This window comes from Papio anubis, chromosome 7 (assembly GCF_008728515.1).
Source record: "Papio anubis isolate 15944 chromosome 7, Panubis1.0, whole genome shotgun sequence".
NCBI classification, from domain to species: domain Eukaryota; kingdom Metazoa; phylum Chordata; class Mammalia; order Primates; family Cercopithecidae; genus Papio; species Papio anubis.
In genome coordinates, this window is record NC_044982.1 from 99,353,394 (window position 1) to 99,381,315 (window position 27,922).

Sequence of the window (27,922 nt, forward strand, 5' to 3'; positions counted from 1 at the left end):
CTGGCCCGGCGGCGTTGCGTCGCCTTGGTAACCACAACTTCCGGCTCAAACCGGAAGTCAGCGAAGTTGCTCTACAAAATGTGCGCCCGCCCCCTCTGGGGTGGAGAGACTCAGCCCCTCCCTCTCAGCCGATACCCTGGGACTGACCGTTCCCTAGGGATCTGGCGGGCCCCAGAGGACCCACGCCTGAACCCGGTGCGACTCGTGGCCTTTGGGCTAGGAGCCATGGACGCCTTCATCCGCTTCACCAACCAGACCCAGGGCCGGGACCGACTCTTCAGGTGAGTCAGGTGCCAGCGGCCTCCGCCCCTTTCTCGCCCTAACTGGGTGCTCCGGTGCCTATTCCCCAGCACCCGAGAAAAAGGAGGTGATAGCCTAGTAGATGGAAGCTGGAAGGACGTTGCCAGCTCCTACGGGGGAAGTTTGGTATCCGAGCCCCTCCTCACCCTAAATTCAACGTGGGTGGGCCCAACGCACCCGCATCCGGTCCTAGCCTAGTGCACGAAAGCCCCAGTGCCTGGCACCCTAGCCGCCTCGAGACCGCCTATGACGTGACACCGGCTGACAGATCCTCCTCCCCTCCTAACTTTGCTCTCCGGGCAAAGAAAGATTGGGTTCTCTCCACTCAACATTCTTCCGAGGGATTTCCTTTAAAGAGAAACTTCGGGTTACTATTTGTGGCCAGGAAAGCAAACCACTTGGTGTGGCTTCAAATATCTCTCGTTCTTGTTGTTGTTGTTGTTTGTGAGACGGAGTCTCGCTCTGTCGCCCAGGCTGGAGTGCAGTGGCACGGTCTCAGCTCACTGCAACCTCCTCCTCCCAGGTTCAAGCGATTCTTCTGCCTCAGTCTCCCGAGTAGCTAGGATTACTGGCGTGCACTACCACGCCCGACTACTTTTTGTATTTTTAGTAGAGACGGGGTTTTCCATGCTGGCCAGGCTAGTCTCCAACTCCTGACTTGAGGTGATGTGCGCACCTCGGCTTCCCAAAGTGCTGGGATTACATGCGTGAGCCACCGGGCCCGTTCTCAAATACCTCTTGAAATGTTTGAGTAGAGACAGAAGTTCTCTTCCATTATTGCCCAGTCTGTATCATTGAGGTACTGCATGTGGAATAGTTTTGTAAATTGTAGAACAAAATGTAGCAGGGATGAGACCACACCAAGTGGACTAGGGGGGAAATACAATGGAGAGAAGCTCAGAAAGAACTAACTGCACCTCTAAGGTTCATGCTGTGCTACTGAAAATATTAAACAGAGATTGTGTCTCTTTTTCTTTCGGTTCCATATGAAACAAAAAGAACTGAGAGATTGTATCTTTAATACAAATACAGTACTAGTTCATGATGTTTTAGAGATTTGGTTGATTCTTGCTTGATTAAAAAATAGTTACAGTTGCAGTTTTATTTAACAGCTCTTCATTCTCTTCTGGGTGTGCAAGTGCTGATAAAAACAGATCAATTAGAATGGCCCCAATAATGAGGCTTTTGGAAGCCATCTTTATACCAGCTATTGTTCCCAGTGTTTTGCAACTATGAACTTATATAACCCTCATCACAACCCTATGAGGTAGATACTCTAAATATTCTCCCCATTTCAGATGGAGAAAACCAAGCAGAAGGAGGTTAATAAGTACCACACGGCAGAACTGAGAGATTCACGTCCACGCAAATGACTCCAGTGCCCACTTAACTACCAAGCTATACTGGCTTTCTCATTAGTTTGATAGGTTTTTTAAATGGTTGCTTTATATACAAGCTTCATTAAATAGAAATTTCATTAAATAGAAACCTGTAATTCCAGTGTACCTAGAATGTACCCTGCAAGGTTTATCAAGGAAGTTGGTTAAAAAAATAATCATTTAGGCCGGGTGCAGTGGCTCACAGCTGTAATCCCAGCACTTTGGGAGGCTTAGGCGGGTGGATCACAAGGTCAGGAGATCGAGACCATCCTGGCTAACATGGTGAAACCCCGTCTCTACTAAAAATACAAAAATTAGCCAGGCGTTGTGGCGGGCGCCTGTAGTCCCAGCTACTCGGGAGGCTGAGGCAGGAGAATGGCATCAGCCCGGGAGGCAAAGCTTGCAGTGAGCCAAGATTGCGCCACTGCACTCCAGCCTGGGCGACAGAGCAAGACTCTGTCTAAATAATAATAATAATAATAATAATAATCATCATCATCATCATCATCATTTAGGCCAGGTGCAGTGACTCACACCTGTAATCCCAGCACTTTGGAAGCCTGAGGCAGGCAGATCACGAGGTCAGGAGTTCGGGACCAGCCTAGCCAACATGGTGAAACCCCATCTCTACTAAAAATACAAAAATTAGCTGGGCGTGATGGCGCATGCCTGTAATCCCAGCTACTCAGGAGGCTGAGGCAGGAGAATTGCTTGAACCTGGGAGGCAGAGGTTGCAGTGAGCCAAGAACGCACTACTACCCTCCAGCCTGGGCAACAGAGCAAGACTCTGTCTCGAAAAAAAAAAAATAATAATAATTTAAGATATGTTTATTCCAAAAGATCTGAGATCTCTAGCATTCATTTCCCAGCCTCCTTGATGATCTGTATAACCTTTATGACCACACTGGCATTCATAAAATAATACCTTGCTTTCTGTGCCAGTAATGCTCACACAAACATGGTGAACGTTCCTAAAACCTGTCGGACTGTAAGAAGTGTGGCAAGCACCAACCCCACAAAGTGACATAGTACAAGAAGGGCAAGGATTCTCTGTATGCCCAGGGAAAGCAGCATTATGACAGGAAGCAGAGTGGCTGTGGTGGGCAGACTAAGCCGATTTTCCAGAAAAAGGCTAAAACTACCAAGAAGATTTTGCTAAAGCTTGAGTGTGTTGAGCCCAGTGAAGATCTAAAAGAGTCCTGGCTATTAAAAGATGCCAGCATTTTGAATTGGGAGGAGATAAGAAGAGAAGATCCAGTTCTAAGTGTCCTCTTTTGTTTTATTATGAAGACAATAAAATATTGAGTTTATGTTCACTTCAAAAATAAATAAATAAAAGTAATGTCTTACTGTTGGCCTAATCCCTATTGTTAGACCAAAGCTCAGAAAGGCAGAGTCATTGACATGACCAGCCCTCTAACCAGGAAGCACACTTAAAAAAGAGAAAGTGATTGTTTATGATTCCAGTCTTCTCTTTTTATTTCATTCCTAGTACCAAGTTCACTATTTTAGAAAATGGAAAATGTACCACATTTTTATTGAGAATAATATTTATAGCATAAAGGGATTCAAATACACTTACAAGACAGTAGGAACCAGGCACCTACTTTATTAGTAGACTGCCAAATGGATTTGGATGTGTGACTATGTGATGTAAAATTTCTCATACATTTATATTAGTAAGCCATTGTTATTTGTAAGCATGACAATAATCACTTTATTAAATATATAGTATTATTAAGCAGGGTTCTACCTGTATTTTATATAAAATACCAATGAGTTTAGAAAGACAACTATGAAAACATATTTATACTAATTTATGTACTGATGTGTATTTGGTTCTTTTGTTTATAAAAAATTAAACAATCTTTAAACTGTGGACTTTTCATTTGGTTCTGGTTTGAGTTTGTGTCCTGTCACATAGATGGTAGATTACGTACATGGTAGAAAAGTTCATTTTAGAAATCTGAAAATCAGGCCAGATTATAGGTAGCTCACGCCTGTAATCCCAGCACTTTGGGAGGTTGAGGAGGGCAGATCACGAGGTCAGGAGATCAAGATCATCCTGGCCAACATGGCGAAACCCCATCTCTACTAAAAATACAAAAATTAGCTGGGCATGGTGGTGCACAGCTGTAATCCCAGCTCCTTGGGAGGCTGAGACAGGAGAATCGCTTGAACCCTGGAGGCAGAGGTTGTAGTGGAGCCAAGATCGCACCACAGCACTCCAGCCTGGCAACAGAGCGAGACTCGGTCTGAAAAAAAAAGAAAGAAATCTACATTGGGGAAGAGAAGGAGTATGGATCTTTGTAGACTTAACATGAGGGAGATGTTGTGCAGTTTCTCACTTCGACTATATCCATTTCTCTGTGCCATTTGCCTTTTGGACGCACATTGGCTGCATCATTGCAGAGTTCATTTTCATTACCTTTGTGTTAAATTTCCATGACATGTTCTACCCTTTGGCTCTCCTGTGGAATGACTGTTGCAGAATTTTGCTTTTGTAAGAGCTGCTACATGAGAAATGGTCTTGGAAATGTTGTCTGTAGGCATATGTTTCTCTTTCCCTTACTTCATGAATTAAGTTTTATTTGGTTTGTAAATCATTCTTCTCAATTTTTTTTTTTTTTTTTTTTTTTTTGCATTTCAGAGCCACTCAGTACACATGCATGTTGCTTAGATATTTGTTAGAGCCTAAAGCTGGCAAAGAGAAGGTGGTAATGAAGCTCAAGAAACTGGAGTCCAGTGTGAGCACTGGTCGTAAATGTAAGTACCCTGTTTCTTGAGGGACAGTGGCTCCTGGTTTAGAATCCTCAGCCTCAGATCCTGTAATTCGTGGAGTAATTTCTAGGTCATTAATTTCTAGTCAATCAAGTTTATTGATGAAATTGACCAGTGAGACTGTCCTCATGGTACAACAGGTTTGGATGTGTTGCTGCAGACCATTCATAAACAACAAACATCCTGTTATGTTCACATCTGGTGCTACACCTTGTCTTTCTGCTCAATCATAACCAGTGAGACAGACAACGTGTTAGTTCACCTTTAGTTCTTAGAATCACAGTATGTTTTAGCAGTCTCTGACATGAGCTTCTGCTCCTGTGAGCCCCTTTGTTCTAAACAAGAGTGGAATAGTTATATCCTAGACCACCTGCCTTTTTCCTTTCTTGAGGAGTGCTAGAGGATATATAGGTGGATACATTTTTGTAGACCATTTGTGAGGTAGGTTTCATGCTAAAGGTAAAAAGTGAAATCAATGTTTTGTGCTTATTTAATCACTTTAATAATACATCATACTGGGAAATCCAGTACTTTTCATAGCAGTTGCCTTTCTGACTCTTTGTTGTTTGATGAAAATCAGATGTTGCTATAGGAGGTTAGCAGAGGCATTAGAATGGAATGTAGAGCATCACATATTGATCAGTTGGTTTTGAGCACCTATGTTATATAGGTATATTCCTGAGCCTTATGGGAGAAGTAAGGTGCTTTAAATAATGATATATAAGATTTGGTGCCAAACTTGTTGGCTGAGGTAGAGGAAAAGAAAGGTGTTTTAGAGGAGGTGGAACTTGAGGTGAGGCTAGAGAGAAGGAAGAAGAGTTTCAAAGGGCATTCTCCTCTAGTAAAGGCTCAGAACTGTTCTGAGCAAACCATTGTATGGGAGGATCATTGTCAAACTACAAAACTAGTTTGACAGAGAGAAGATTTAAATTGTCAAGCAGAGGTATGGGAAGGGTGGGGCAAGCTTTTCTGGCTGGCACTGAAGGCCAAGATTAGAAATTCTGTTTAGATTATTTAGAATGTTGGAGCTGAAAGGTCCTTTAGAGGTCACTAATATCTAAGTCCAGAAGGGGCTTATCCAGTTAGTGCAACAGCCAGAACTGGAACCCAGAATCTATATACTAAACTGTCATTACCTATACTATTTTACTATTTTATGTTATTTTTGATAACATAATACCAAACAGTCTTTTTTTTTTTTTTTTTTTGAGATGGAGTCTCACTCTGTTGCCCAGGTTGGAGTTGGAGTGCAGTGGCGTGATCTTGGCTCACTGCAACCTCCACTTCCCAGGTTCAAGCAATTCTCCCACTTCAGTCTCCCTAGTAGCTGGGACTACAGGCGTGCACCAATACGCCTGGCTAATTTTTGTTTTGTTTGTTTTATTTTTAGTAGAGACAGGGTTTCACCATGTTGGCCAGGCTGGTCTCAAACTCCTAACCTCAGGTGATCTATGCATGTTGGCCTCCCAAAGTGCTGGGATTACAGGCATGAGCCACCGCGCCCGGCCCCTTCTGAGATTATAAGTTTTCTGACGGTAGCTACTTCTGAGCGCCTCCTAAGGTATGGTCCTTCAAGGAAAAGTACTTATTTTGCATCCTCCATGACGTTTAGTACTATAACTCTTTCTCAGAAGGTGTTCAGTAGGTACCTATTGATTGATGCATCCCTGATGAATTGAATTACATGCTCACATAAGGACATGCCATTGCAATGGTTGATTTAATTCAACTAGGAGCTCTGTGACAATATTAGTAATTGTTCTATCCATTAAATTCTACCATTTCTACTTTATTTTCTTGACAATAGGTAGCCAAAAGGGGTTTGGACCAGAGAAATGGCAAAATGATAATAGTATTTTTTAAAAAGACAGTCTTTTGTCTGGAAAATAAATAAAATGTAAGGCATCAAACTCTCCAAGAGAGTATTGCATCTAGAGTTCATGTTATCATAGTACCTTCCTTCTAAAGAAGTGTAGCTGGTAAATAATCAGATGTAACTGTCCACACTCATGATTGACCTTGCCTGGAGTATGCCGTCAGTCAACATTAAGGTGTTCATTACAATGAAGGAGGTAAATTTAAAGAGTCACTGTATTTTTTTGCCTTCCAAGATCATTTTAGGTGTCCTTAATGTACTGTAAAATCTTTCTCTTTTTCTGAACAAAGGCTGAGCCTTGAATGACCATCAGTTGTTAAAAACACCAGTGCTAAACTGGGCACATTGGCTTATGCCTATAATCCCAGCTACTCGGGAGGCTGAGGTGGGAGGATTGCTTGAGCCCAGGAGGTTGAGGCTGCTGTGAGCTATGATGGTGCCACTGCACTCCAGCCTGTGTGACAGAGCAAGACCCTGTCTCAACAAAAAACAAAAAACAACGAAAAGCTGGCTCCTCATCCAGATACAGGGATTCTATCTTCCCGTTGTGTACTAATGAAATAACTGTTCATTATTGTGGGTTCTACTTGCAGGGTTCAGACTAGGCAATGTGGTACATGCTATACAGGCAACTGAGCAGAGCATTCATGCCACTGACCTGGTACCTCGCTTATGCTTAACATTAGCCAACCTGAACCGTGTGATTTATTTCATCTGTGACACCATCCTCTGGGTGAGGAGCGTAGGTCTCACCTCTGGCATCAACAAAGAGAAATGGCGAACGAGGGCTGCCCACCACTACTGCTTTTCTCTTCTGCTGAGCCTGGTCAGGGATCTGTATGAAATCTCCCTGCAGATGAAACGAGTTACACGTGACAGGGCAAGGAAAGAGAAATCAGCATCCCAGGATTCTCTTGGGTACAGTGTGGCTGATGAGGAAACAGAATGGCTCCAATCCTTTCTACTTCTCTTATTCCGATCTCTGAAGCAGCATCCTCCCTTGCTTCTGGACACGGTGAAGAACCTTTGTGATATCCTGAACCCTTTGGACCAGCTGGGGATCTATAAGTCCAATCCTGGCATCATTGGACTTGGAGGTCTTGTGTCCTCTATAGCAGGCATGATCACTGTGGCATATCCTCAGATGAAGTTGAAGACCCGTTAGGGTGTTTTTAGGCTTGGAACTAGTACCTACTTTAAAAGATGGCCTCTTAGTGGGATAGAAATTTGTGTAAGTCAAGGCCATGTCATACTGTGCTTAAGTTCTTGTTCATGTGAGCATTTAACAACCTATGATGTGGGCAGAGATGAGGCCAAGAATGGAGAAGGGAGGAACATGAAGACTTGTATGTTTTTGGAGTGCTGGAGTGACTTGTGAATTTCTGAATATTTTCCCTTCATCTAACATTGATTGAACATCTCTTATGTGCATAGTGGGAGCTTAGTATTTGCTGAATGAATAAAAATTGAAAGGAAAAAATTTAAAAAGACCCAATCACACTGATCATTTAACACTAATATACAATAACTTTAGGGTTATATGGATCATTGGTTTCACATAATTACAGTAGGTCTGGTGCATGGCACTCTCAGATCTAGTAGAGGCTCTGATGTCAGTAGCAGGGTGGAGGAGAGCTGGGCTGACAGCCTCTCAACTTGTTGGCCCTTATACCATCACTATACTCATGTCCTTGCTCTGTCCAGAAGTAGAATCAGAAAAGCATCAGGCACCTTCATGGTATAAATTGTGTCTATGGGTGCAGTGAATAAGCAAAAATCAGAAGCAGACAGGAGGGACTTATAAAAATAGGCAGAGGGTCACAATGGGTGCCTATATGTAGCCTGTGACAGATAAGAAGCTGACAGACAAAAAACAACTAAGGCTAGAGCCTCATTCCTCTGACTCCTAATCCAGTGTTTGTTCCATGCTCTCCCCCTGTCTTCAGAATTGAGTAGAAATGTGATCCCCTCCTGAATCCTGTCTTTTGCCTCTTACTCTCCCATAATTTGGACCTTCCTTGTCCAGTGGTTTATATTCTTTTCTAGAAAAACTAAAACTGGGTGGAGTGTGGTGGCTCACACCTATAATCCCAGCACTTTGGGAGGCTGAAGCAGAAGGATTGCTTGAGGCCAGGAGTTCAAGACCAGCCTGGGCAATGTAGTGAGACCCCATCTCTACAACAAAGTGTTAAAAAATTAGCCAGGCATGGTGGCATATGCCTGTAGTCCCAGTTACTCTGGAGGCTGAAGCAGGAGGATCACTTGAGTCCAGGAGTTCAAGGCTGCAGTGAGCTTCCACCGTACTCCAGCCTGGGTGATAGAGCAAGACCTTGAGTCTTAAAAAAAAAATTATAACAGTATTTAGACTCATCAGCTAGATTGTTTTATTTAAATCCTTCTAACAATTTAGGCAATGCTACATTAATTTTCATCAAAATTTATCTAGTCAAAAAAATTTCATGATACTCCAGATGTAACAGGGTCACAATTTTCTATGATAAATCAGACATCTTATTTGTAGGGTGATTGAGGGAGGTGGAAAGCACAGGAGGAAGCCAGTGAAGAGGACACTGGAATGCTGAGTCAATGACATTGACTCGTGTTCCTATCTCCCATCTTGGGTGTGGGTCTTTATATGTGGTTACAGATCCTTTAGTTTGAGGGAGGTGAGGTACGGAAATAGGATGCCAGCAGGTAGGAGGCTGATGTCAGCCCTCCCAGCAAAGCCGTGTCATTTATCTGAATGGAAATGAGAAAATAAATATGTACTCAATAAGTTATATTTCCCAGAAATGTGATTGAGATTCTCAAAAAATAGACTCAGATTCTTGGCTGTCTGTTTAACCAATCAAGATATGGAATTTGAGAAATAAAATTTTGGAAATTTTAAGAGACATGAAAGCTACTAGGTCAGGGCAAATTAAAAGCTTAAATAGCTATTTTTATTGTCCAGATCCTCTACTGTAATAGATTAATTATGTTCAATAAATTTCTAGACAAAATTGACTTGTGTCTGTGAGTATGTTCTGGGAATAGAGAAGAGTTAAATGTAAGGCAATCCAGCAGATGATCCTCAATCAGCCTACACAGTTGGTACAGCGAGCTCCGGGCTGGAAGATCCAGACTGAGGAGGAGGATGGAGAAAGATTGAGATGTAGAGCCTCTGGGTTAAAAGGGACCTCTGAATGAGCTCATCTAGACTGCTGCCATGGAGAGGGTGCTCTACAGTAGCCCTGTCAATGGCTGGCTGGCTTCTGCCTAGATGAGTCTGCGTTGAATTCATGGTGGTATGTTACAGTGGTATCCATCTTAATGGTGTCCTGGTACCTCCCTGTGAATCCTTCTTTCTAACTAATGTTTTCCACCCCAGAGCCTCCACATTCATGAGGGATGCCAAAAATTGAAGTTCTTCATAGATGTACAGCCCAGCACATTCACAACTGAGCATTGTTGCCTGATAATTCATTTATTCAACAACGAATGTTTGAGTGCCATGCATGGTTTTGGGGATCCACTTGTGAGCAAGATGACCTAGGTCCCTGCTCTCATGTGGTGGAGGGGTAGGGAAAGCAGGTAGGGACGGAGAAGGAAAGAAGATAGAACTCTATGCCCTGCAAGCTACTGCTAGAAAACTAACACTTCTGTCTTCCCTCGGGACTCTCCTAGGCCCTTTCACCACTTCTCACCTCTCACCCACATTCTGCACTCCCAGCTAAAGCAGCCAAAGGACTAGTTGATTTGGCAGAGCTTTCAGGCACAAAGCCCTATACTCCCTCTGGCCCAAAGCCACTACTCTGAAGGCTGAAAACTGCCCTTTGGCTCAGGTTGCTGTCCAGTCACAGCCTCACAGATGATTTGTGCTGAACCTTGAGGTGAGGGCAGAGGCCACTTCTTTAAATACTTTGTCTTCTCTACTGCCTTACATTTGAAAAGCCCAGGTTGGATCAATAAGTATTAAATGTATAGCATATTACTCCTTTGAAGCCTCCCTGCTTGACTCCTCCCTTTCCTGCCTTCTCATTCCCTACTTTATTGCATCACAGATATGTAATTTATTACCAAGGATCTCTCATAATTCCCCACTCCCACCTCTTTCTTCTCTTGCCCACAGTGTGTGACTTAGAAGAGTCAACAATACATGTAATTCCACCAGCAACAAAGAAAATACGTTTTGTTTTCCTATTGTCCATTTTCACAAAGAGGCCCTTCTTAGTTAATCTGAAAGCTATGGCTTACACCATAGTCCTCCATCATATCTGAAGCCAGGAACTAGAACTTGGGTTTGTGCTTGAGTCCTGCCTAAAGAAGGGTTGAGTGGTGCTAGTTCTTGGTTGTCTTGCTATTGATTAGTGATAGAATCTTAGTCAACACTGTCGCTTATCCAGACTTAGGGGAACAAAAATCTACTTGGCTCTCCCACTCTTCATTCTGGTAGCATCTTAGGCCAGGTAAAGTTCAATAAATTTTTTTGAACTCTAAGAAGTGGAAATTCCTCCCTCAAAGGCTATATTGTCAAAAACAACTCCCGGCTCTGTTGCTTCTTCACTGAGGGCAATTTATCTCCATAATCAAAGACTAATACATTCAGATGAACTCTTCTGTGTGGGTTTAAATTTTACTGTTCAACATTCACTCTTGCTAGTAAATAAGAAAAGATGAGAGAAATGGATTGAGAACTGTTCCACAAGACCCTCTACAGAAAAGGAGCCAAAAGATTGCAGAGGTATATAGAACTTTAGAGCTTTTGAGTTTAACGATGTATATCTCTATACCTTCTTTCTGGAAAGCAGACTTTTGTGAATTGAGGGCAGGAACATTATAGAACTGATGCTTCATGGCTCTGGAATACTAAGTCCTCTGAGCCTGGATCTCCTTCAGCTCTGCCACCTACCTCCTTGTTTGCTAAATGTCCTTAGAGAAGTTAGGATATGCCTGGTGAACCCTGGGTCAGATAACCATGACAACTGCTGACCCTGCTTTCTCTTCCTCTCTGCCCTCCTCTAGCTGGGAGGCGTTAGTAGCATTGCCCAAGACTCCCAGGAGTGGTAGGAATTGTTTCTGCCTGAGGAGACGCTCTGCAGCCTGGGCTCTGTGAGACTGACGTGGCGGTCAGCTGGAGTGAGTGTTGGGGTCCTGGGGCACCTGCCTTACATGGCTTGTTTATGAACATTAAAGGGAAGAAGTTGAAGGTAAGGGCCTCTTGGGAATTTTGCTTGGGATGAAAAGCTCTGCAGGGAAACTACTGAGGGAGAGATTCTGGTATAGATGCTCTATACCAGAAGTATAGAATAGCTATTCTGGGGCTACTGTCTTTTCCAGAACACAGATATGTTTGCTAAGAAATAGAAGAATTGGGTGGGAACAGTGGATCATGCCTTTAATCCCAGCACTGCAGGTGGCCGAGGCAGGTGGATCACTTGAGCCCAGGAGTTCAAGAACAACCTGGGCAACATAGTGGGATCCTGTCTCTACAAAAAAAGAAAAAAATTAGCCCTGCATAATGGTGCATGCCTGTAGTCCCAGCTACTTGGGAGGCTGAGGTGGGAAGGTACCTTGATCCCAGGAGATCAAGGCTACAGTGAGCCATGATTGTGTCACCACATTCCATCCTGGGCAACAGATTGAGACCCTGTCTCAAAAAAAAAAGATAGGGAGAGGGGGAGAGGGACAGACACACACACACAGAGAGAGAGAGAGAGAGAGAGAGAGAGAGAGAGAGAGAGAGAGAAATAGAGGAATTAACACAGAGCCTTTTCAAAGATGAAACCTGAAACTTGTGTATTTATTTTTTTAGAGATGGGGGTCTCACTATATTGCCCAGGCTGATCTCAAACTCCTGGGCTCAAGCAATTCTCCCATGTTAGCCTCAGTAGCTGGGATTACAGGTGCTTGCCAATGCACCCAGCTTGAAACTTGTTTTAGTTTCTTTTGGACCCTCATTAAAGAGCCTTAAGACTATAGCTAAAATTTTTTATCTCTTATGGCTGCCTGCATTTTTTATTTCCTAACCTGAACTCTTTTTTTTTTGAAACGGAGTTTTGTTCTTGTCGCCCAGGCTGGAATACAGTGGCATGATATCAGCTCACTGCAACCTCCGCCTCCCGAGCTTAAGTGATTCTCCTGCCTCAGCCTCCCAAGTAGCTGGATTACAGACACCCACCACCATGCCTGGCTAATTTTTGTATTTTTAGTAGAGACAGAGTTTCACCATGTTGCCCAGGCTGGTCTCGAACTCCTGACCTCAGGTGATCTACCCGCCTTGGCCTCCCAAAGTGCTGGGATTACAGGCCTGAGCCACTGCGCCTGGCCTCCTAACCTGAACTCTTATAAGAAACGTTATTCTTGGCTTGGCCACGGTGGGCAGATCACTTGAGGTCAGGGCCGAGGACCAACCTGGCCAATGACCCATCTCTACTAAATACAAAAACCAACGATATGTGCTCTGTCCAGCACTTTCAGGAGGAGCAGTGGTGGATCATGAGTCAGAGGAGATTGAGACCATCCTGGGTAACAGGTGAAACCAAGTCTCTAAAAAAAGTGCTTGAGGCGTGGTGTGGCTTGTAGTCCCAACTACTTGGGAGGCTGAGGCAGGAGAATGGGTGTGAACCCGGGAAGCAGAGCTTGCAGTGAGCGGAGATCATGCCACTACACTCCAGCCCGCGCAACAGTGTGAGACTCCATCTCAAAGGAAAAAAAAAACCCGTCTCTACTAAAAATACAAAAAATAAAAATAAAATAAAATTAGCTGGTGGTGGTGGGCGCCTGTAATCCCAGCTACTGGGGAGGCTGAGGCAGGAGAATCCCTTGAACCCGGGAGGCAGAGATTGCAGTGAGCTGAGATTGTGCAACTACATTCCAGCCTGGGTGACAGACCAAGGCTCCATTTCAAAAAAAGAAGGAAAGAAAGAGACATCAGTCTTGACAAGTAAGCTACGGAGCAACTCATTCCTATGGGACCCTAAGGAGTGGGGCTATTGTGTGTGACATTCACCCTCCAACCTAATGCCTTCCGTTCAGGGCAAATGGACCCCCAGGCAGCCTGGGCCTAGTTGGTGGCCATGAGAAGTAGGGAAGTGACCCAGTGGAGCTCAAGCCTGAGGGCTTCTGATGGGACCTGGGACTCTGTTTTGCAGCTTGAAGAGCTAGGATGGCAGTCAACAAAGGCCCCACCTTGCTGGATGGAGACCTCCCTGTAAGTAACTTGGGCTCATCTGTGACAGGGGATGGACAACTGAGGGAGGAGGAAGAAGCAGGGAGGGAAGATGCAGGGGACTTAGAGCAAGATATGCCCAGATTATAATCCTAGTTCATTGACTACCATGGCTTAGTTATTCTTGCCCTCACCACCTTTTGTAGAGGGCAGTTGGAGGATCTGGGAGAGGAAAAAAGATGCTTATTAAAAACTAAGCACCTTGGAAAAAAGGGACAGAAATCCTGGCTTAGGGACAGTGGGGAGTGGAGAGGAAGGGAATGACTGTTTAAACCCTGACGCAGAAGCCCATGCTCTGTCCGCCGCCCAGCTGGATGTGTATTCAGTGCAGAGCCACTGCATTCTTTGTCTCCAGCATCATTCATATGGCAAATGGCACCTCCCGCAGTCAGACAGTGCACAGCCTGTGCTGCTGTGTCAGGGGAAGGGTGGGATATTCCGTGTGTCTGGTGTTCTATCTCTGACCTGGTTTTCACTGTGATTTGAAGTGGTTTGATACTTTTAGGAATGCTTGATGGCTCCTGGCAAGGCATCTCAGATTTGCACACAGTTCAGATAGTGAAACTTAAAAATTGTGAACCTGTACAATATCCACCTTGCCCAAGTTAGGCTTATACTAACTCTTGCACTAGGAATCACTTTGTTTTGTATTGAATAATAGAAGAGAGAGGCGTAAAATAGTCGAGTACATAGTGAAGCCATTCTAACAGACGGTGGTTTATTCCCTTCCCAGGATCTCTTTCCCCCTTTGGTTTTGTCTAAAACAACCTCTGAAGGCTCTGTCCAAACTGTTAAAAAGAATGTTTTCACTGGGCGCGGTGGCTCAAGCCTGTAATCCCAGCACTTTGGGAGGCCGAGGTGGGTGGATCACAAGGTCAGGAGATCGAGACTATCCTGGCCAACACGGTGAAACCCCGTCTCTACTAAAAATACAAAAAATTAGCTGGGCGTGGTGGCGGGCGCCTGTAGTCCCAGCTACTCGGAAGGCTGAGGCAGGAGAATGGCGTGAACCCGGGAGGTGGAGCTTGCAGTGAGCCGAAATCGCGCCACTGCACTCCAGCCTGGGAGACAGCGAGACTCTGTCTCAAAACAAAAACAAAAACAAAAAAACCCGAAGACATTGTGGGCTGCTCTGTCTTAGTGTACACATAGGTCTCATTGATGGGGATCTTTGAACTCTCCCTCCTACAAACAGAACAGGCCAGGTCTTCACTTCATGAGCAAAACCATGCCACAGTGTCATATTCAAAGTTACAGAGAGCCTGAGCATCTGAATCTGACCTGGGGAGTTTTTTCTTTTTACTTTAGATATGGAGAATTCTCAACATTCATAAGAACAGACAGAAAAGAACATAATAAGCCCCATGTACCCTTTGTTAGCCCTGAAGACCATGAATTCATGGCCAATCCTGCCTCATCCTCACTTCCATTAATTCCTTCACTTTGTGTTATTTTGAAGATAATCCTAGGCAGGCTATTTCCAACTCGAGTTGGAATCCTGGCTCTGCCACTTACCAGCTGTGGGATCTTGGGTAAATCACTTCCCATTTCTGATCGTCAGTCTCCTCATTGACTCAGTGTTGGTGACAGTGCTAACCCCAGAGGATGGCTGTTAGAATTAAGTGAGCTCATGTCACCAACGCACCCAGACCAGTGCCTGCAGCATAATGGCACCTGACAAATGCTCTTTCCCTCTGCATGCCTAGAATTTGTTCTTTTAATTTTATTTATTTATTTTTTAGATATAGTGTCTTACTCTGTCACCCCAGCTGGAGTGCAGTGGCACCATCATAGTTCACTGCAGCCTCGGCCTTCTGGTCTCAGGCAGTCCTCCCACCTCAGCCTCCCCAGTAGCTGGGACTCTGTAGTCCACATGCCATCAAATATTAGCATGACTAGCTTTTTTTTTTTTCTTTTTTGTGGCTCAGAGTGTTCTCAAACTCCTGGCTTCAAATGATCATCCCGCCGCAGCCTCCCAAAGTGTTGGGATTACAGGCATGAGCTTCTACTGTTAGCCCTAGAATTCACTCTTTTACTCAAAGACCAGTGTTTTTTCACTAAGGTTCCTAGGTGACCTAAAGCTTAATTATGTGACTGCTGCCAAAGGTGCATTACTAACAGCATAGCACCCTGGAAATGATAAACGATTGTTCCACTACACTCAGCACGCACAGATCACACCCAGAGTGCTGTCGTTGAGTGTTTTCTGTTTGTTTGGTTTTTGTTTGTTTGTTTTTTGAGACAGGGTCTCATTCTGTCATCGAGGCTGTAGTGCAGTGGCATGATTATGGCTCACTACAGCCTCCATCTGCCAGGCTTATGTGATCTTCCCACCTCAGGTTCTCGAGTAGCTGAGACCACAGGCACGCAGCACCATGCCTGCTAATTATTATTATCATTATTTTTTGTTGAGACGGGGTCTCCCTATGTTGCCCAGGCTGGCCTCAAACTCCTGGGCTCAAGCAAGGGTAGTATATTTTTAAGAAAGATAATGTAAAACTGTAGCATGTCCAGGAGAGGGGGTCTCCAGACCACAGTGTGAACCATTTGTAAACGAAGTTAGGAACTGGAGCCATTTAACATGATGGAGGTACTTCCTAAGGGAGACATATTTGACTTCAAATATGTGAAGGGCCAACCCATGAATGATGAAATAGGTTTGCTCAGTTTTGTTCCAGAGGGCAGAGTGTGGAACAGGGGGATGGAGGCAAATTTCAGCTCAGCAAAGCTGTCCAACAAGGGACACAGGTCACTTTATGAGGGGGAGAGCTCTCATTCAGGCAGATATTTAAATATAAGTCTTGGCTGGGCACAAAGGCTCATGCCTATAATCTCAGTGATTTGGGAGGCTGAGGCAGAAGGATCACCTGAGGCCAGGAGTTCAAGACCAGTAAGACCCGCCCCCTCTACAAAATAAAAGTATTAGCAAGGCATGGTGTTACACGCCTGTAGTCCCAACTACTCAGGAGGCACAAATGTGAGGATTGTTTGAGCTCAGGAGTTGGAGGTTACAGTGAACTATGATGGCACTAATGCACTCCAGCTTGAGCAACAGAGTGAAACCCTGTCTCTAGGAAAATAATAAATAAATAAAAACAAATACAAGTCTACCAGAGAAACGATGGAAAAGATTCTTACCACAAAGTCCCCTGGGGGCCTAAGATTCTGTGATTCTGTGCAGTTGGGCAGATCTAAACCTACGCATTCTACTAGGCACAGCCCTGACTGTGGTTCAGGTATTCAGCTAACATTACTGTGCCATGCTTTAGGCTACACTCTGGGGATACAGAGATGACAGTCTACGGGGAGTGAGATGAATACCCATAACCACAGCACTGTGTAATGAATGTGGAGACAGCCAGGGAGGGAGTGGTTTCCGACGCGATGGAGGAGAGTCTGGAAGCTTCACAGGGGAGGTGCTGGTCAAGTGGAGTCTTGAGGGAATGGCACTCTGCCAGGCAGCAAGGGCTGTGGGAGGGAAGGTGAGCGTTCTAGGCAGTGGGGCCAGGATACACAGGCGGGGAGGCAGTACCTCGGAAAGACCAGAAAAATGTTTGGAGAAGCCACCAATCAAAGGTGGATTAAAACTCTAGACATTAACAACACTTGCTCTCTACTAGTAGGTATCAGGGGAGTGAGTTGGGGTGGGGGTGGGGGTGATGGGATCTGACTTGGCCCCTGGAGAACAGAGATTGCCTTGGCAGCTCTCCAGAACCTGGATGGTGACCAGGAGGACATGGCCTTGTTTTCCCCATGGGCTCTCCCATGCTCTCATGATTGGGGCATCTGGAGACCTCTTTGGCCTTGGTTCCTCCCAGGTCACTTGGACTCAGGCTAGTTGCACCATTGGACTCCATGACCCTGAGGTCCCCTTCCTGGGAGGCTGGAGAGGGAGGTGGGACAACTTGAATGTGTTCCTTTCACACCAGGAGCAGGAGAATGTGCTACAGCGGGTCCTGCAGCTGCCGGTGGTGAGTGGCACCTGCGAGTGCTTCCAGAAGACCTATACCAGCACTAAGGAAGCCCACCCCCTGGTGGCCTCTGTGTGCAATGCCTATGAGAAGGGCGTGCAGAGCGCCAGTAACTTGGCTGCCTGGAGCATGGAGCCGGTGGTGCGCAGGCTGTCCACCCAGTGTGAGTCCTCACGGCACTCAGCAGCTGCCTGCTTGTTCACTGCCTACCTGCCAGTCTGTCTGTCTGCCTCTCAGTCTGTCTGACTGATAACTTGCTTGTCTGTCTGCTTAACTGCCCACATCCCATTGCATGGTCTTCTTATCTATGGATATAAAGGTATACATACAGATCTCTTTTCATCTATAGATGCCTATCTGTGGCCCAGCTGGCCTTTGCCTAGGATAACAATGATGGCCAGAGAATCTGCAGGGGAAGGGAAGGCAGAGCTATGCAGGCAGTGGTGAGGTTGGGGCCCATGGCAGACCAGACACTCACTGTAGCAGCACAGGCAGCAGCAGCAAGAACCAGCAGTCTGGCAGAGGCAGAGGCAGCCACACTAGGGGGCCTGGCAGGGCTGGATGGCATGGAGGGAGGGGAAAGCTGGCTGAGCCCAGCAGCTGATGGTAGCGGCTCATGACAGGTGGGGGCGGCAGAGAGCCACTAGCCAGGGCCCTGGAGGCAGAAGACGGTTCTCTTACGGGCCTTACCAGGTGTGCACCACTCAAATTGTTCTGCTCCATCCGAAAATGTGGTCTCCAAGGCATAGCTCTTGACAGGGTTGAGGGAAATTGCAGTAATGCCAAAAAGTCCAGCACCTTCCACCATCCTAATTACAGAATTATGGGTAGCTGAGGACTCCACACAGCAAACAGGAGAGGACAGATGTAAAGTAGGCCCAGGCCCTCTGCCTGGCTGCAAGCTCCTTAAATAGTTGCCTTGAGTCTCATTCTGCCCAACTGGAAGACAGCTAAGTCATCTGGGCTCTCTGCTGCTCGAGAATTTTGTGAAGAAAAATAAGGTATCTGGAGAAAGAATATATGAAAGAGTACAAAGAACTCTCCTTGAAAGCTATGGCCCCCAGTGGCCATGGCTGCAGAGCCAATGTCCCGGCAGACCCAGGCGGGATCCCCTTGAAGCAGGTGCATCTCTGATGCAAGCCCACTCTCCAAGGGCAACTGTTTTCCCTTCCCTGCGACCCTCTTCAGACAGCTGACCATCTCAACACTGAGTGGTTAAAAAGAAGAGCATGGACAGCCTGGGGCCTGCACTGGCTATGCTGGGAGTTTGTCATGTTGAGAGCTAAGCAGGCCCAGCCCCAAGGCCTCACTGCCATCTGCCTCCCTCTCACACCTCTCTTCTCCCTCCTTATGCTCACTCAGAGCCCCCATGCAGGTCCGGAGGGAAGAGAAGGGAGGAAAGAACAGTACTTGTTGGTGATTCATATAGCTCCCATCATTCTTCATAAAAATTCTGCCAGGCAGGCACCATTAATTCACCTTTCACAAGGTAGGAAGCAGAGGCTCAGACAGGCTGTGACTTGCTGAGGCCACAGGCTGCTTAGACGTGGTCACTTGGCCTTTTGAGTGCAGGTCTGAGTGACTCCAGAGTTCCCACACAGATGTAAGAAACTGGCCCGGGTCTCGAGGAGTCCCTGCGGACAGGGGCTAAAGAGGGCAAAGGGCCTGGGGCCCAGAGATGCTGGGGAGGCAGCAGGCCTTGGGATTTGAGGGCTCCAAGTCACTTCTTTGGCACAGAGGCCACTGCTAGATTCTCATGGAGACAGGCAGGACTCATCCAAACTTGACCCCTTCCTTCCAGTCACAGCTGCCAATGAGCTGGCCTGCCGAGGCTTGGACCACCTGGAGGAAAAGATCCCAGCCCTCCAGTACCCTCCTGAAAAGGTAAGCCCCTTCCCACCTCTTGAAGCCGCCCTGCACTCTGTCGTCACCACCTCTCAGGGTGGAGAGGGCAGGGGCTGCTGATGCCGTGACTGGAAGTCTGTGTCCCATGGTGAGCATCATCCAAGACCGGCAGAGGCTGCCTGCTCTCAAGGCCATACCACACAACAGGCTCCTCTTCTCCCTGTGAAGCTAAATGGAGATGGGGTTTCTGGGACCAGCAGGCACGAGCCCAGAGGCAAACCCAAACAGGAGCTCTGGCAAGTCCTACTGCCTCCGGATACCACACCCTGGGATCTGAGGTTCCACAGTCTGCCCTGGACCACTTGGCGACTACAGCTGCTTAAGGTCATGAGTCACACTCATTCAGATCCCAGGAGTGTCGTCCCATATCCTCAAGATCCAACATTTTATGGACCATGAGATTGAAAGTCACTTTACCTGGCTACATATTTATTAGGTAGTTGCTATGATAAGGACTTGTTTTTGGTGCTTCTGGGGAATAAGCTTCAGTCTCTGACCTCATCTATCTCATTGACCAACTACCCTTCCCACAAACATGTACTGAGCCCTACCCTATGCCCGGGGCCATCACCTATGCTTTATCAAGTACTCTCACTTAATCCTCTTGTCAACCCTCTGGGATAGGGGTTGTTATCTCCATTTTACAGAAAGGAAACCAGTAAGTGGAAGCAGGTCCATTGAGCTGTGAGGCCTGTGTCCTTTGCTCCCCATTTTTCCAGATTAAAGGCAACATTTTTGTCACAAAGGTGCTCCCAGGATAATGAAGAAAAAGATAAATTATTTCAATGCAGAACTTGTAGGAAGATCAAGCACACCTATAAATCAATAGAAACGCTGTGTTCTGAGGAAAGGATGAAGGAGATTCCTTGTGAGCATGAGGGTATCAGGACAGGTGGCACCAAGGAGGAGTCTTTGGGGTCATCCTCACAGGATGAGAGGGATCTTGACAGGCAGTGATGGGGGTGAAGAAGCCAGGAGATCCAAACAGTTGGCACAAGGAAGGTTGGAGCCCTCTCCCTTTAAAGCCTAGCTTAATTCCAGGTACCCAAATATCAGTGCCAGTTCCCTGGGCCTTTAGATGACGCCTTCCTGGGACCTGGGCTCAGGCCACCAGACCCCGAAAGGGTTGCCCTTCCAGGGCCTGCAAGACCACATGCCTAACACCCCCACCAACTTTCCCCAGATTGCTTCTGAGCTGAAGGACACCATCTCCACCCGCCTCCGCAGTGCCAGAAACAGCATCAGCATTCCCATCGCGAGCACTTCAGACAAGGTCCTGGGGGCCGCTTTGGCTGGGTGCGAGCTCGCCTGGGGAGTGGCCAGAGACACTGCGGAATTTGCTGCCAACACTCGAGCTGGCCGACTGGCTTCTGGAGGGGCTGACTTGGCCTTGGGCAGCATTGAGAAGGTGGTGGAGTATCTCCTCCCTCCAGACAAGGAAGAGTCAGGTACCTGCCATTCGGAGGCTCGGCCTGGGAGTGAGTTGTCACACACACTGCCTGGGAATCAGCAGGAGGTGGCAGGGCTCATCCAGCCACTGCTCTGGAATAGGGAAAGCCAGTGGGATTTTGAGATGGATTCATAATCATTTACCCCACCCCCCCACCCCCACCCCATCTGTAAAGAGGGAAAGTGAGTTGTGGAACTCACCAGTGAGTTTGTGGTGGAGCTAGAACACCTGCTTTCCAGTCCTAGACATGACCCAGATCTCCCCGGCTCCTCTCTTACCTGTTTTCTCTTCTTTCGCCCCAAATCGCTACCCAGCCCCTGCTCCTGGACACCAGCAAGCCCAGAAGTCTCCTAAGGCCAAGCCGAGCCTCATGAGCAGGGTTGGGGCTCTGACCAACACCCTCTCTCGACACACCATGCAGACCATGGCCCGGGCCCTGGAGCAGGGCCACACCCTGGCCATGTGGATCCCAGGAGTGGCGCCCCTGGTGAGTATCTGCCCTGAGCTCTGACTGGTCCCATGCCTGGGAGCCTTGTGGGCCTCTTAGTCCCTCCCATCCCCCACTCATCGCCCCTTCCTGTCCTGAGAACATTCTCTCTTCCAACCTGGGCTAGGACTTTAGTTCTAAGGACAAGAGGCCTTGAGAGGGGTAGAGGGATGGCCTTCCAGACCACAGGGAAAGAGAAGGGACAGGATGTTAAGCAAGGGCAGGCCTGCCTTGCTAGAGTGCTCCTGCCCCACCACTCACTTCTATCTCCCCCATTTCCCTCTGAGTCTCCCCCAAGCCCCAGTCTTCATCCCCCCAAGTCGGCCTCTTTCTATGGGTCTTCCCACCTATAAGACAGCAGGACTTCCATCTGCTATGCAAGCACTAGGGACTGTCGTCCTTAAATAAACAAAGTACACATCCCATTTTGTCAGGGAGAGTGTACCCAGCACCAATGTACCCAAGGTAAATTTGCCCTTTCTAGGCCCAGGGAGAGTTAACTCCCCACCACTCCCCACCTCCACCTCTCTGTATTTTAGCAGAAATAGGCTGGATTTTTTTCATAAGGAATTTTAGTAAGAAACTAGCGCCAGAAAAGAAAATAAAACAACATTAAAGCATAAAGGTCAGCAAACAAGATTACTACTTTTCAGCCATCTTTTGAGCAGTACTTTTTAAAAGCATCATCAGGCCTGGATCATTCATTCAAGCAAGTGTTGCCCCTGCAGGGATACAGGAGTAGTAGTTCCCCTCAGTCCCCTGCATCAATAACGGCTGAGACTGAGTCACATGCCTGGGCCCGGCCTGCAGTGGGCAGAACCTCACATGCCACCATTCACATGGAATAGAGTGGCATCCCGAAAAGCTGTGTAATAAGGAGGCTCTGTTTGTGGGGCTCCCTAGAGGTTTAGAATGTGCCTCAGGAGACACCAGCCCACTTGCTCAGTCAATTTCTTCCCATGGGACACTCTGGTTCATTGAATGTTTCACTCTTTAGAGATCTGGGAGGAGTATCTACCAAAGCTAACAAACATATATCCTATGGCCCAGCAATTCCACTCTTAAGTGTATACCCAACAGAAATGAGCACTTAAGTCTCCCAAGACAAGTAAAAAATGTTCAGATCAGCGATATCCTTAGCTAAGAACTGGAAGCAATGATAATGCCCATCAACTGTAGGATGGGTAAGTTACGGGAAATGCGTATGATGGAATATTACACAGAAATGAAACAGAAGGAACTACTTCCATTTGCAGCAACATGGGTGAAACTTACACCATAATATTTAACTAAAGGAGCTATTAATGAATGAATACACATGATGTGACTCCACTTATATGAAGTCTAAAAATAGGCAAAACGAAGGCATGGTGACAGAGACCAGGATTGTGGTTACTCTTGAGGGACTATGGACTGAGTGGGGGACACAGGGAGTCTTTGGGTGTGAAAATGGTCTATGTTTTGACCTGTGGTGGTTACACAGGTGTGTTCTTATAAAAATTCATAAAGCTTACACTAAAGATGTGTGCACTTTAGTGTGTGTAGATTACCATTCAATAAAAAGTTTCAAGAAAAGTCTGCTGGGGCCGAGCCCTGCTCACCACCTGGCCTGGACCCTGGGGGCGAGGGGCTTCGGCTGCTGGGGCTCCCTGGTCATCAGCAGGGGCAGTTGAGCCAGCAATCTGCTGCCATCCTCCCTCAGAGCAGCCTGGCCCAGTGGGGTGCCTCAGTGGCCATGCAGGCGGTGTCCCGGCGGAGGAGTGAAGTGCGGGTGCCCTGGTTACACAGCCTCGCAGCCGCCCAGGAGGAGGATCATGAGGACCAGACAGACACGGAGGGAGAGGACGTGGAGGAGGAGGAAGAATTGGAGACAGAGGAGAACAAGTTCAGTGAGGTGAGGGGGAGAGTGGGAGCCTCAAGGTCGTCCAGTTCACAGAAGTGGTGAGAAGCAGAGGCATAGGGTGAACTCAGGAACTCTGGCCCAGATGCAGGGGCATGGCATGTGTGTGCAACACCCTTCACCCCACCCCCAAATGCCCAGCTGATGAGGGACTTCCATGTCATTCTCTCAGCTGATCCTTGCAACACTCTGTAAATAGGCAGGGCAGAGATTATTGTCCCATTTTGCAGAAGAAACAGAGGTTCAGAGAGGGAATGTGACCTGTCCAAGGCCACACTGCTAGTGGCAGAATAAGCCTGAAGTTTTGTAAATTTGGTATTCTCATGCTTTTCCCTTGAGCTCTGGGGCTGGTGAGGAGGGAAGGGTCAGGGGAGTTACTGCAGGAGGCACTGACCCTGCTCTGGTCCCCAGGTAGCAGCCCTGCCAGGCCCTCAAGGGCTCCTGGGCGGTGTGGCACATAATCTGCAGAAGGCCCTCCAGACCACCATCTCGGCTGTGACATGGGCACCTGCAGCTGTGCTGGGCATGGCAGGGAGGGTGCTGCACCTCACACCAGCTCCTGCTGTCTCCTCGACCAAGGGGAGGGCCATGTCTCTATCAGATGCCCTGAAGGGCGTTACTGACAATGTGGTGGACACGGTGGTGCATTACGTGCCGGTGAGTACCACCCCTGGCAAACTGTTAGTGTCCCAAGGGGGCCCGGACAGGGCAGATAAAGTAGATTTGACTGAAGGGGATGCAGTCCCCCTCCTTTTCCCTACTCCTCTGGAGACCTCCCTGCAGTCCTCAGTGCCCTGGCAACATTTTGACATACTGGGCCTCTCCCAGCCCCAGGAGTATAGAGGCCCATGGCTCTGGCCTGAGGCCTCTCCCCACAGCCCCTCCCACCTGCTGGTAGAGGAGTCTCCAGCCATTAGTCCCGGGATCCCAGTGACTCACCTTCACCCCTTTGCTCCCAACTGAAGGGCCGGGCAGGTGCTAGGCAGGTTTGCATGCTGCTGCGTGGGAAGGGGTTGAAGAGACTTCCAGGGCACCCTGAGGGGTGGGCCATGAGGGGTGGGCCATGAGTTCCAGGGGACAGCAGCAGGCTCCACCCAATTCTATCACCTGTTGCCAATAGGAAAAACCCAGGGGATACCAATGCCATCCCTTTGGGAACCCCTTTCCAAAGCAAGTTATAGGTTATGCAGGCCTGAGGGGGGCTGGTCAGGGCAGAAAGCACCCTTAGAGCTGGTAAGGGGGTGGGTTACTCAGTCACTCTAGCAAGCAGCATGCCAGGGATCTTAGCAGCCCTCCTGTTCACCCTGCGCTCGGGCCGGCCCCAAGAAAGTGTACCCATCCCTGGCCAGGTCACTGTGTGGGCTGCAAGGAAGAGTTAGGAAAGCTGATGACCTCCCATTGAGGGTTCCCCTCAGGGAGGCCTAGGGGATCCTGAAACTTTGGGAGGCTTGGCTTGCCTGAGCGGCCACCTGGTCCATGGAGAAGCTCAGAGTGGGTAGGACCTCAGGGCTTTCCCCGGTGCCCCCCAAACTACTGAACCGCTCCCCAGCCTGTGGCCTCCTGACGGCCGCTCCCGGGGAAACAATCGAGGGACCCGGGAAGGGGCGGTGGGTGAGAGGCGCAGGGACCAGGGCCAAGCCAGGACTCTAAGGCGGCTGCCGGGCCCTCAGCTCCCCAGGCTGTCGCTGATGGAGCCCGAGAGCGAATTCCGGGACATCGACAACCCGCCCGCCCAGGTCGAGCGCCGGGAGGCGGAGCGCAGGGCGTCAGGGGCGCCACCCGCCGGCCCGGAGCCCGCCCCGCGCGCCGCACAGCCCCGCCGCAGCCTGCGGAGCGCGCAGAGCCCCGGGGCGCCCCCCGGCCCGGGCCTGGAGGACAAGGTCGCCACGCCCGCAGCGCCGCGCCCGGCCTTCCCGGCCGTGCCCCGCGAGAAGCCGAAGCGCAGGGTCAGCGACAGCTTCTTCCGGCCCAGCGTCATGGAGCCCATCCTGGGCCGCGCGCAGTACAGCCAGCTGCGCAAGAAGAGCTGAGTCGCCGCATCCGTCGCCGCACCCCGGGCGGGCGGGTTTCTCTAACAAACAGAACCCGCACAGCCCAGCTTTCAACGCTTTGAAAGCGTTGCCGCTTTCAAAATGGTCCCCTGGGGACCCCAGCCTCATCCCGATGATGCTGCCGGAGGCACACTTTTTTTTTTTTTTTTTTTTTAGCATCCTTTTGGGGCTTCACCCTCAGAGCCAGTTTTTAAGGGACACCAGAGCCGCAGCCTGCTCTGATTCTATGGCTCGGTTTTTACTAAAAGAGTAATTGCCTAACTTGATTTTTCATCTCTTTAACCAAAGTTGTGGCCAAAAGACATTTGACTGTTTCCAAAATTCAGATTCTGCCTCTGTGGATAAATATTTGTCACGAATGAGTAACTCCTGTCACCATTCTGAAGGTCCAAACAGAAGATTTTGACACATTCTTAGCACTGAACTGGGAGATCCTCTGATGTCTAGGCTCCCAGCAGACTACTTTGAAGGGAACAATCAGATGGAAAAGCTCTTGCATGTCTATTTAAAATACTAGTGTCACTTTCTGAGTACTCGCCCCTTCACAGGCTGAGTCCCAGGCCTGTGCTTCATAGAGCCAGCTTCTTGCTCACAGCCACATTTCCATTTGGATCATTACTGCCTGCACCTGCATAGTCACTCTTTTGATGCCCTCCAGATGCTGGGGAACAAAAATGGTGATCATATATAGACTTTATAGCCACAGTTCATCACCAATCCCATTTTCCAAGGGAAATGTTAATATTTGATAAATCTAGAAAATGCATTCATGGCTGGGCTCGGTGGCTCACACCTGTAATCCCAGCACTTTGGGAGGCCGAGGCGGGCGGATCACGAGGTCAGGAGATCGAGACCATCCTGGCTAACACAGTGAAACCCCGTCTCTACTAAAAGATACAAAAAATAAGCCCGGCATGGTGGTGGGCGCCTGTAGTCCCAGCTACGCAGGAGGCTGAGGCAGGAGAATGGCGTGAACCCGGGAGGCAGAGCTTGCAGTGAGCCGAGATCACACCACTGCACTCCAGCCTGGGCGACAGAGCAAGACTCCGTCTCAAAAAAAAAAAAAAAAAAGAAAGGAAAAGAAAATGCATTGATACAACTATAAAATTCAAACATTGCAAAAGGGTATGTGTCTTTCTCCCCGAGCCCCCCTGTTCCCCTTCATTAAAAACCACCATGGTGCCGTCTCTCGTGTATACAGGGCTATGCACCTGCAGGCACGTGTGTATGCACTCCCCGCTTGTGTTTACACAAGCTGTGGGGTGTTATACATGCCTACTTTTTTCACTTAATAACACAGCTTGGAGAGATTTTTGTATCACATCATAAATCCCACTCGCTCTTTTCGACGGCCACATAATAACTACTGCATAATATGGATACGCCTTATTTGATTTAACTAGTTCCCTAATGATGGACTTTTGTTTCCTTTTTTTTTCTTTTTTGCTACTGCAAACAGTGCTATAATAAATACCCTTATCAAAAATGTCTAGTGTACATGTGTGGAAATATATATATATATATATACATATGTGATAGATACATAACTTGTAACCACGACATGCTGGGTGAAAGAATATGTGCATTTTAAGTATTCCTAGATAATACCAAGTAGCCTGCCAAACCAAATCCTATTTTTCTAGTTATTTTCACCTGCAGCTTCAGAAATATGCACAGAAAATTATGAATCTTCAGTCAGTCCTTTTAGACATCCATATATTTATATTCATTTTCCACAGGTCCCCCTCAGACACATAAACACTCACTCTGCTACCTCCCACTCTACTGCACACCTGGAAGCCCTGCTCCCTGAAACTGACTCTGGGGCCCTGGAACTGACTCTGGGGCCCTGGAAGATCTTTGGTGTAATGAGTCATGGGCCTCGATCTGTGGTTTTGGAGTCTGAGGATGTAGAATGGGGACAGGAGAGAAGCTGGTAGATATACACATGAACATGTGGCCAGGCCCCTGAGCCAGCCATGGACCCTCCCCACCCCACTTCCATGATATAAACTACACCCAGCAGTTCCCTGGGGGGTGGGGAGGGAAGATGAGGGGTGGAGTTGGCAAGAGGGTTTCTTAGAAGCTGGTATAACAGGGCTGAGCAGACAGAGCCCAGCACAGCCTTGGCAGGGCTCCCATGGACAGATGCTGGAGAATTGACCTCAGGCCTAGATGTACAGAAAGAAATGCCTGCCTGTCCTGGGCCTCACCCACCCATGCTGCTTTCTTCCTAGTGTTCCAGAAACCACATTCCTAGCTATCTACTCCTCCCCAGTCCTGTGGCTCCTCCTGCTAGGCTATACTCCAGAAGGCAGGAAAGCTGCCTCCTCAGCAGCATGAGGGCTGCGGCCACCAACATGCCTGCTGGTCAGGCCCAGTTCCCTCACCCAGCCCCGGGCCTGCGCACAGGTGCTGGAGGCTACATATGGAATAGGACAGCCCAGGAAGCAAACAGTGTAAGTTGTAAGTTTCTTTTTACTGTTAGAAACCTCTTGATTAGGCAGCAAGGTACACTGAACCTGCTTCCCAGTATTTTGAACATATTTTGGCCAGTAACAAGGGCAAAGTAGCTCCTCTAAATGGCAGACATTTGCTTCCTTGACTCTAGG

General features: G+C 47.9%; 3 protein-coding genes and 1 pseudogene across 7 annotated transcripts in view; 3 read left to right on the forward strand and 1 right to left on the reverse strand.

Moving 5' to 3' along the window:
- Positions 1 to 56, reverse strand: part of WDR93 (WD repeat domain 93) — a 51,209-nt gene extending 51,153 nt beyond the window's left edge. Inside the window, exon 1 of one of the 2 annotated variants that reach the window (XM_031668347.1) lies at positions 1 to 56. The gene's annotated coding sequence lies outside the window, so the exon portion shown is untranslated. The other variant, XM_031668350.1, reaches the window with a different exon arrangement.
- On the forward strand, positions 49 to 9,338 carry PEX11A (peroxisomal biogenesis factor 11 alpha). 2 transcript variants are annotated; one of them, XM_003901374.5, is made up of 3 exons: positions 49 to 281; positions 4,330 to 4,445; positions 6,930 to 9,338. In XM_003901374.5, exons 1-3 carry the CDS (start codon positions 79 to 81, stop codon positions 7,499 to 7,501), a joined length of 891 nt encoding a protein of 296 aa, XP_003901423.2. In that variant the 5' UTR covers positions 49 to 78; the 3' UTR covers positions 7,502 to 9,338. The 2 variants fall into 2 exon arrangements, with proteins under 2 accessions (XP_003901423.2, XP_009209181.1); XM_009210917.2 differs by lacking the exon at positions 4,330 to 4,445 and having other exon boundaries at positions 74 to 281.
- On the forward strand, positions 167 to 26,173 carry PLIN1 (perilipin 1). Of its 3 annotated transcripts, XM_003901373.5 has the most exons (10): positions 4,395 to 4,445; positions 11,341 to 11,525; positions 13,470 to 13,528; positions 17,476 to 17,680; positions 19,319 to 19,401; positions 20,606 to 20,870; positions 21,187 to 21,359; positions 23,062 to 23,253; positions 23,671 to 23,916; positions 24,930 to 26,173. In XM_003901373.5, exons 3-10 carry the CDS (start codon positions 13,484 to 13,486, stop codon positions 25,287 to 25,289), a joined length of 1,569 nt encoding a protein of 522 aa, XP_003901422.1. In that variant the 5' UTR covers positions 4,395 to 4,445; positions 11,341 to 11,525; positions 13,470 to 13,483; the 3' UTR covers positions 25,290 to 26,173. The 3 variants fall into 3 exon arrangements, with proteins under 3 accessions (XP_009209182.1, XP_009209183.1, XP_003901422.1); XM_009210918.4 differs by lacking the exons at positions 4,395 to 4,445; positions 11,341 to 11,525 and adding an exon at positions 167 to 281 and having other exon boundaries at positions 24,930 to 25,289; XM_009210919.4 differs by lacking the exon at positions 11,341 to 11,525 and having other exon boundaries at positions 4,334 to 4,445; positions 24,930 to 25,289.
- Positions 2,416 to 3,021, forward strand: LOC108586798 (annotated as a pseudogene).
- Positions 26,174 to 27,922: the final 1,749 nt, after the last annotated feature.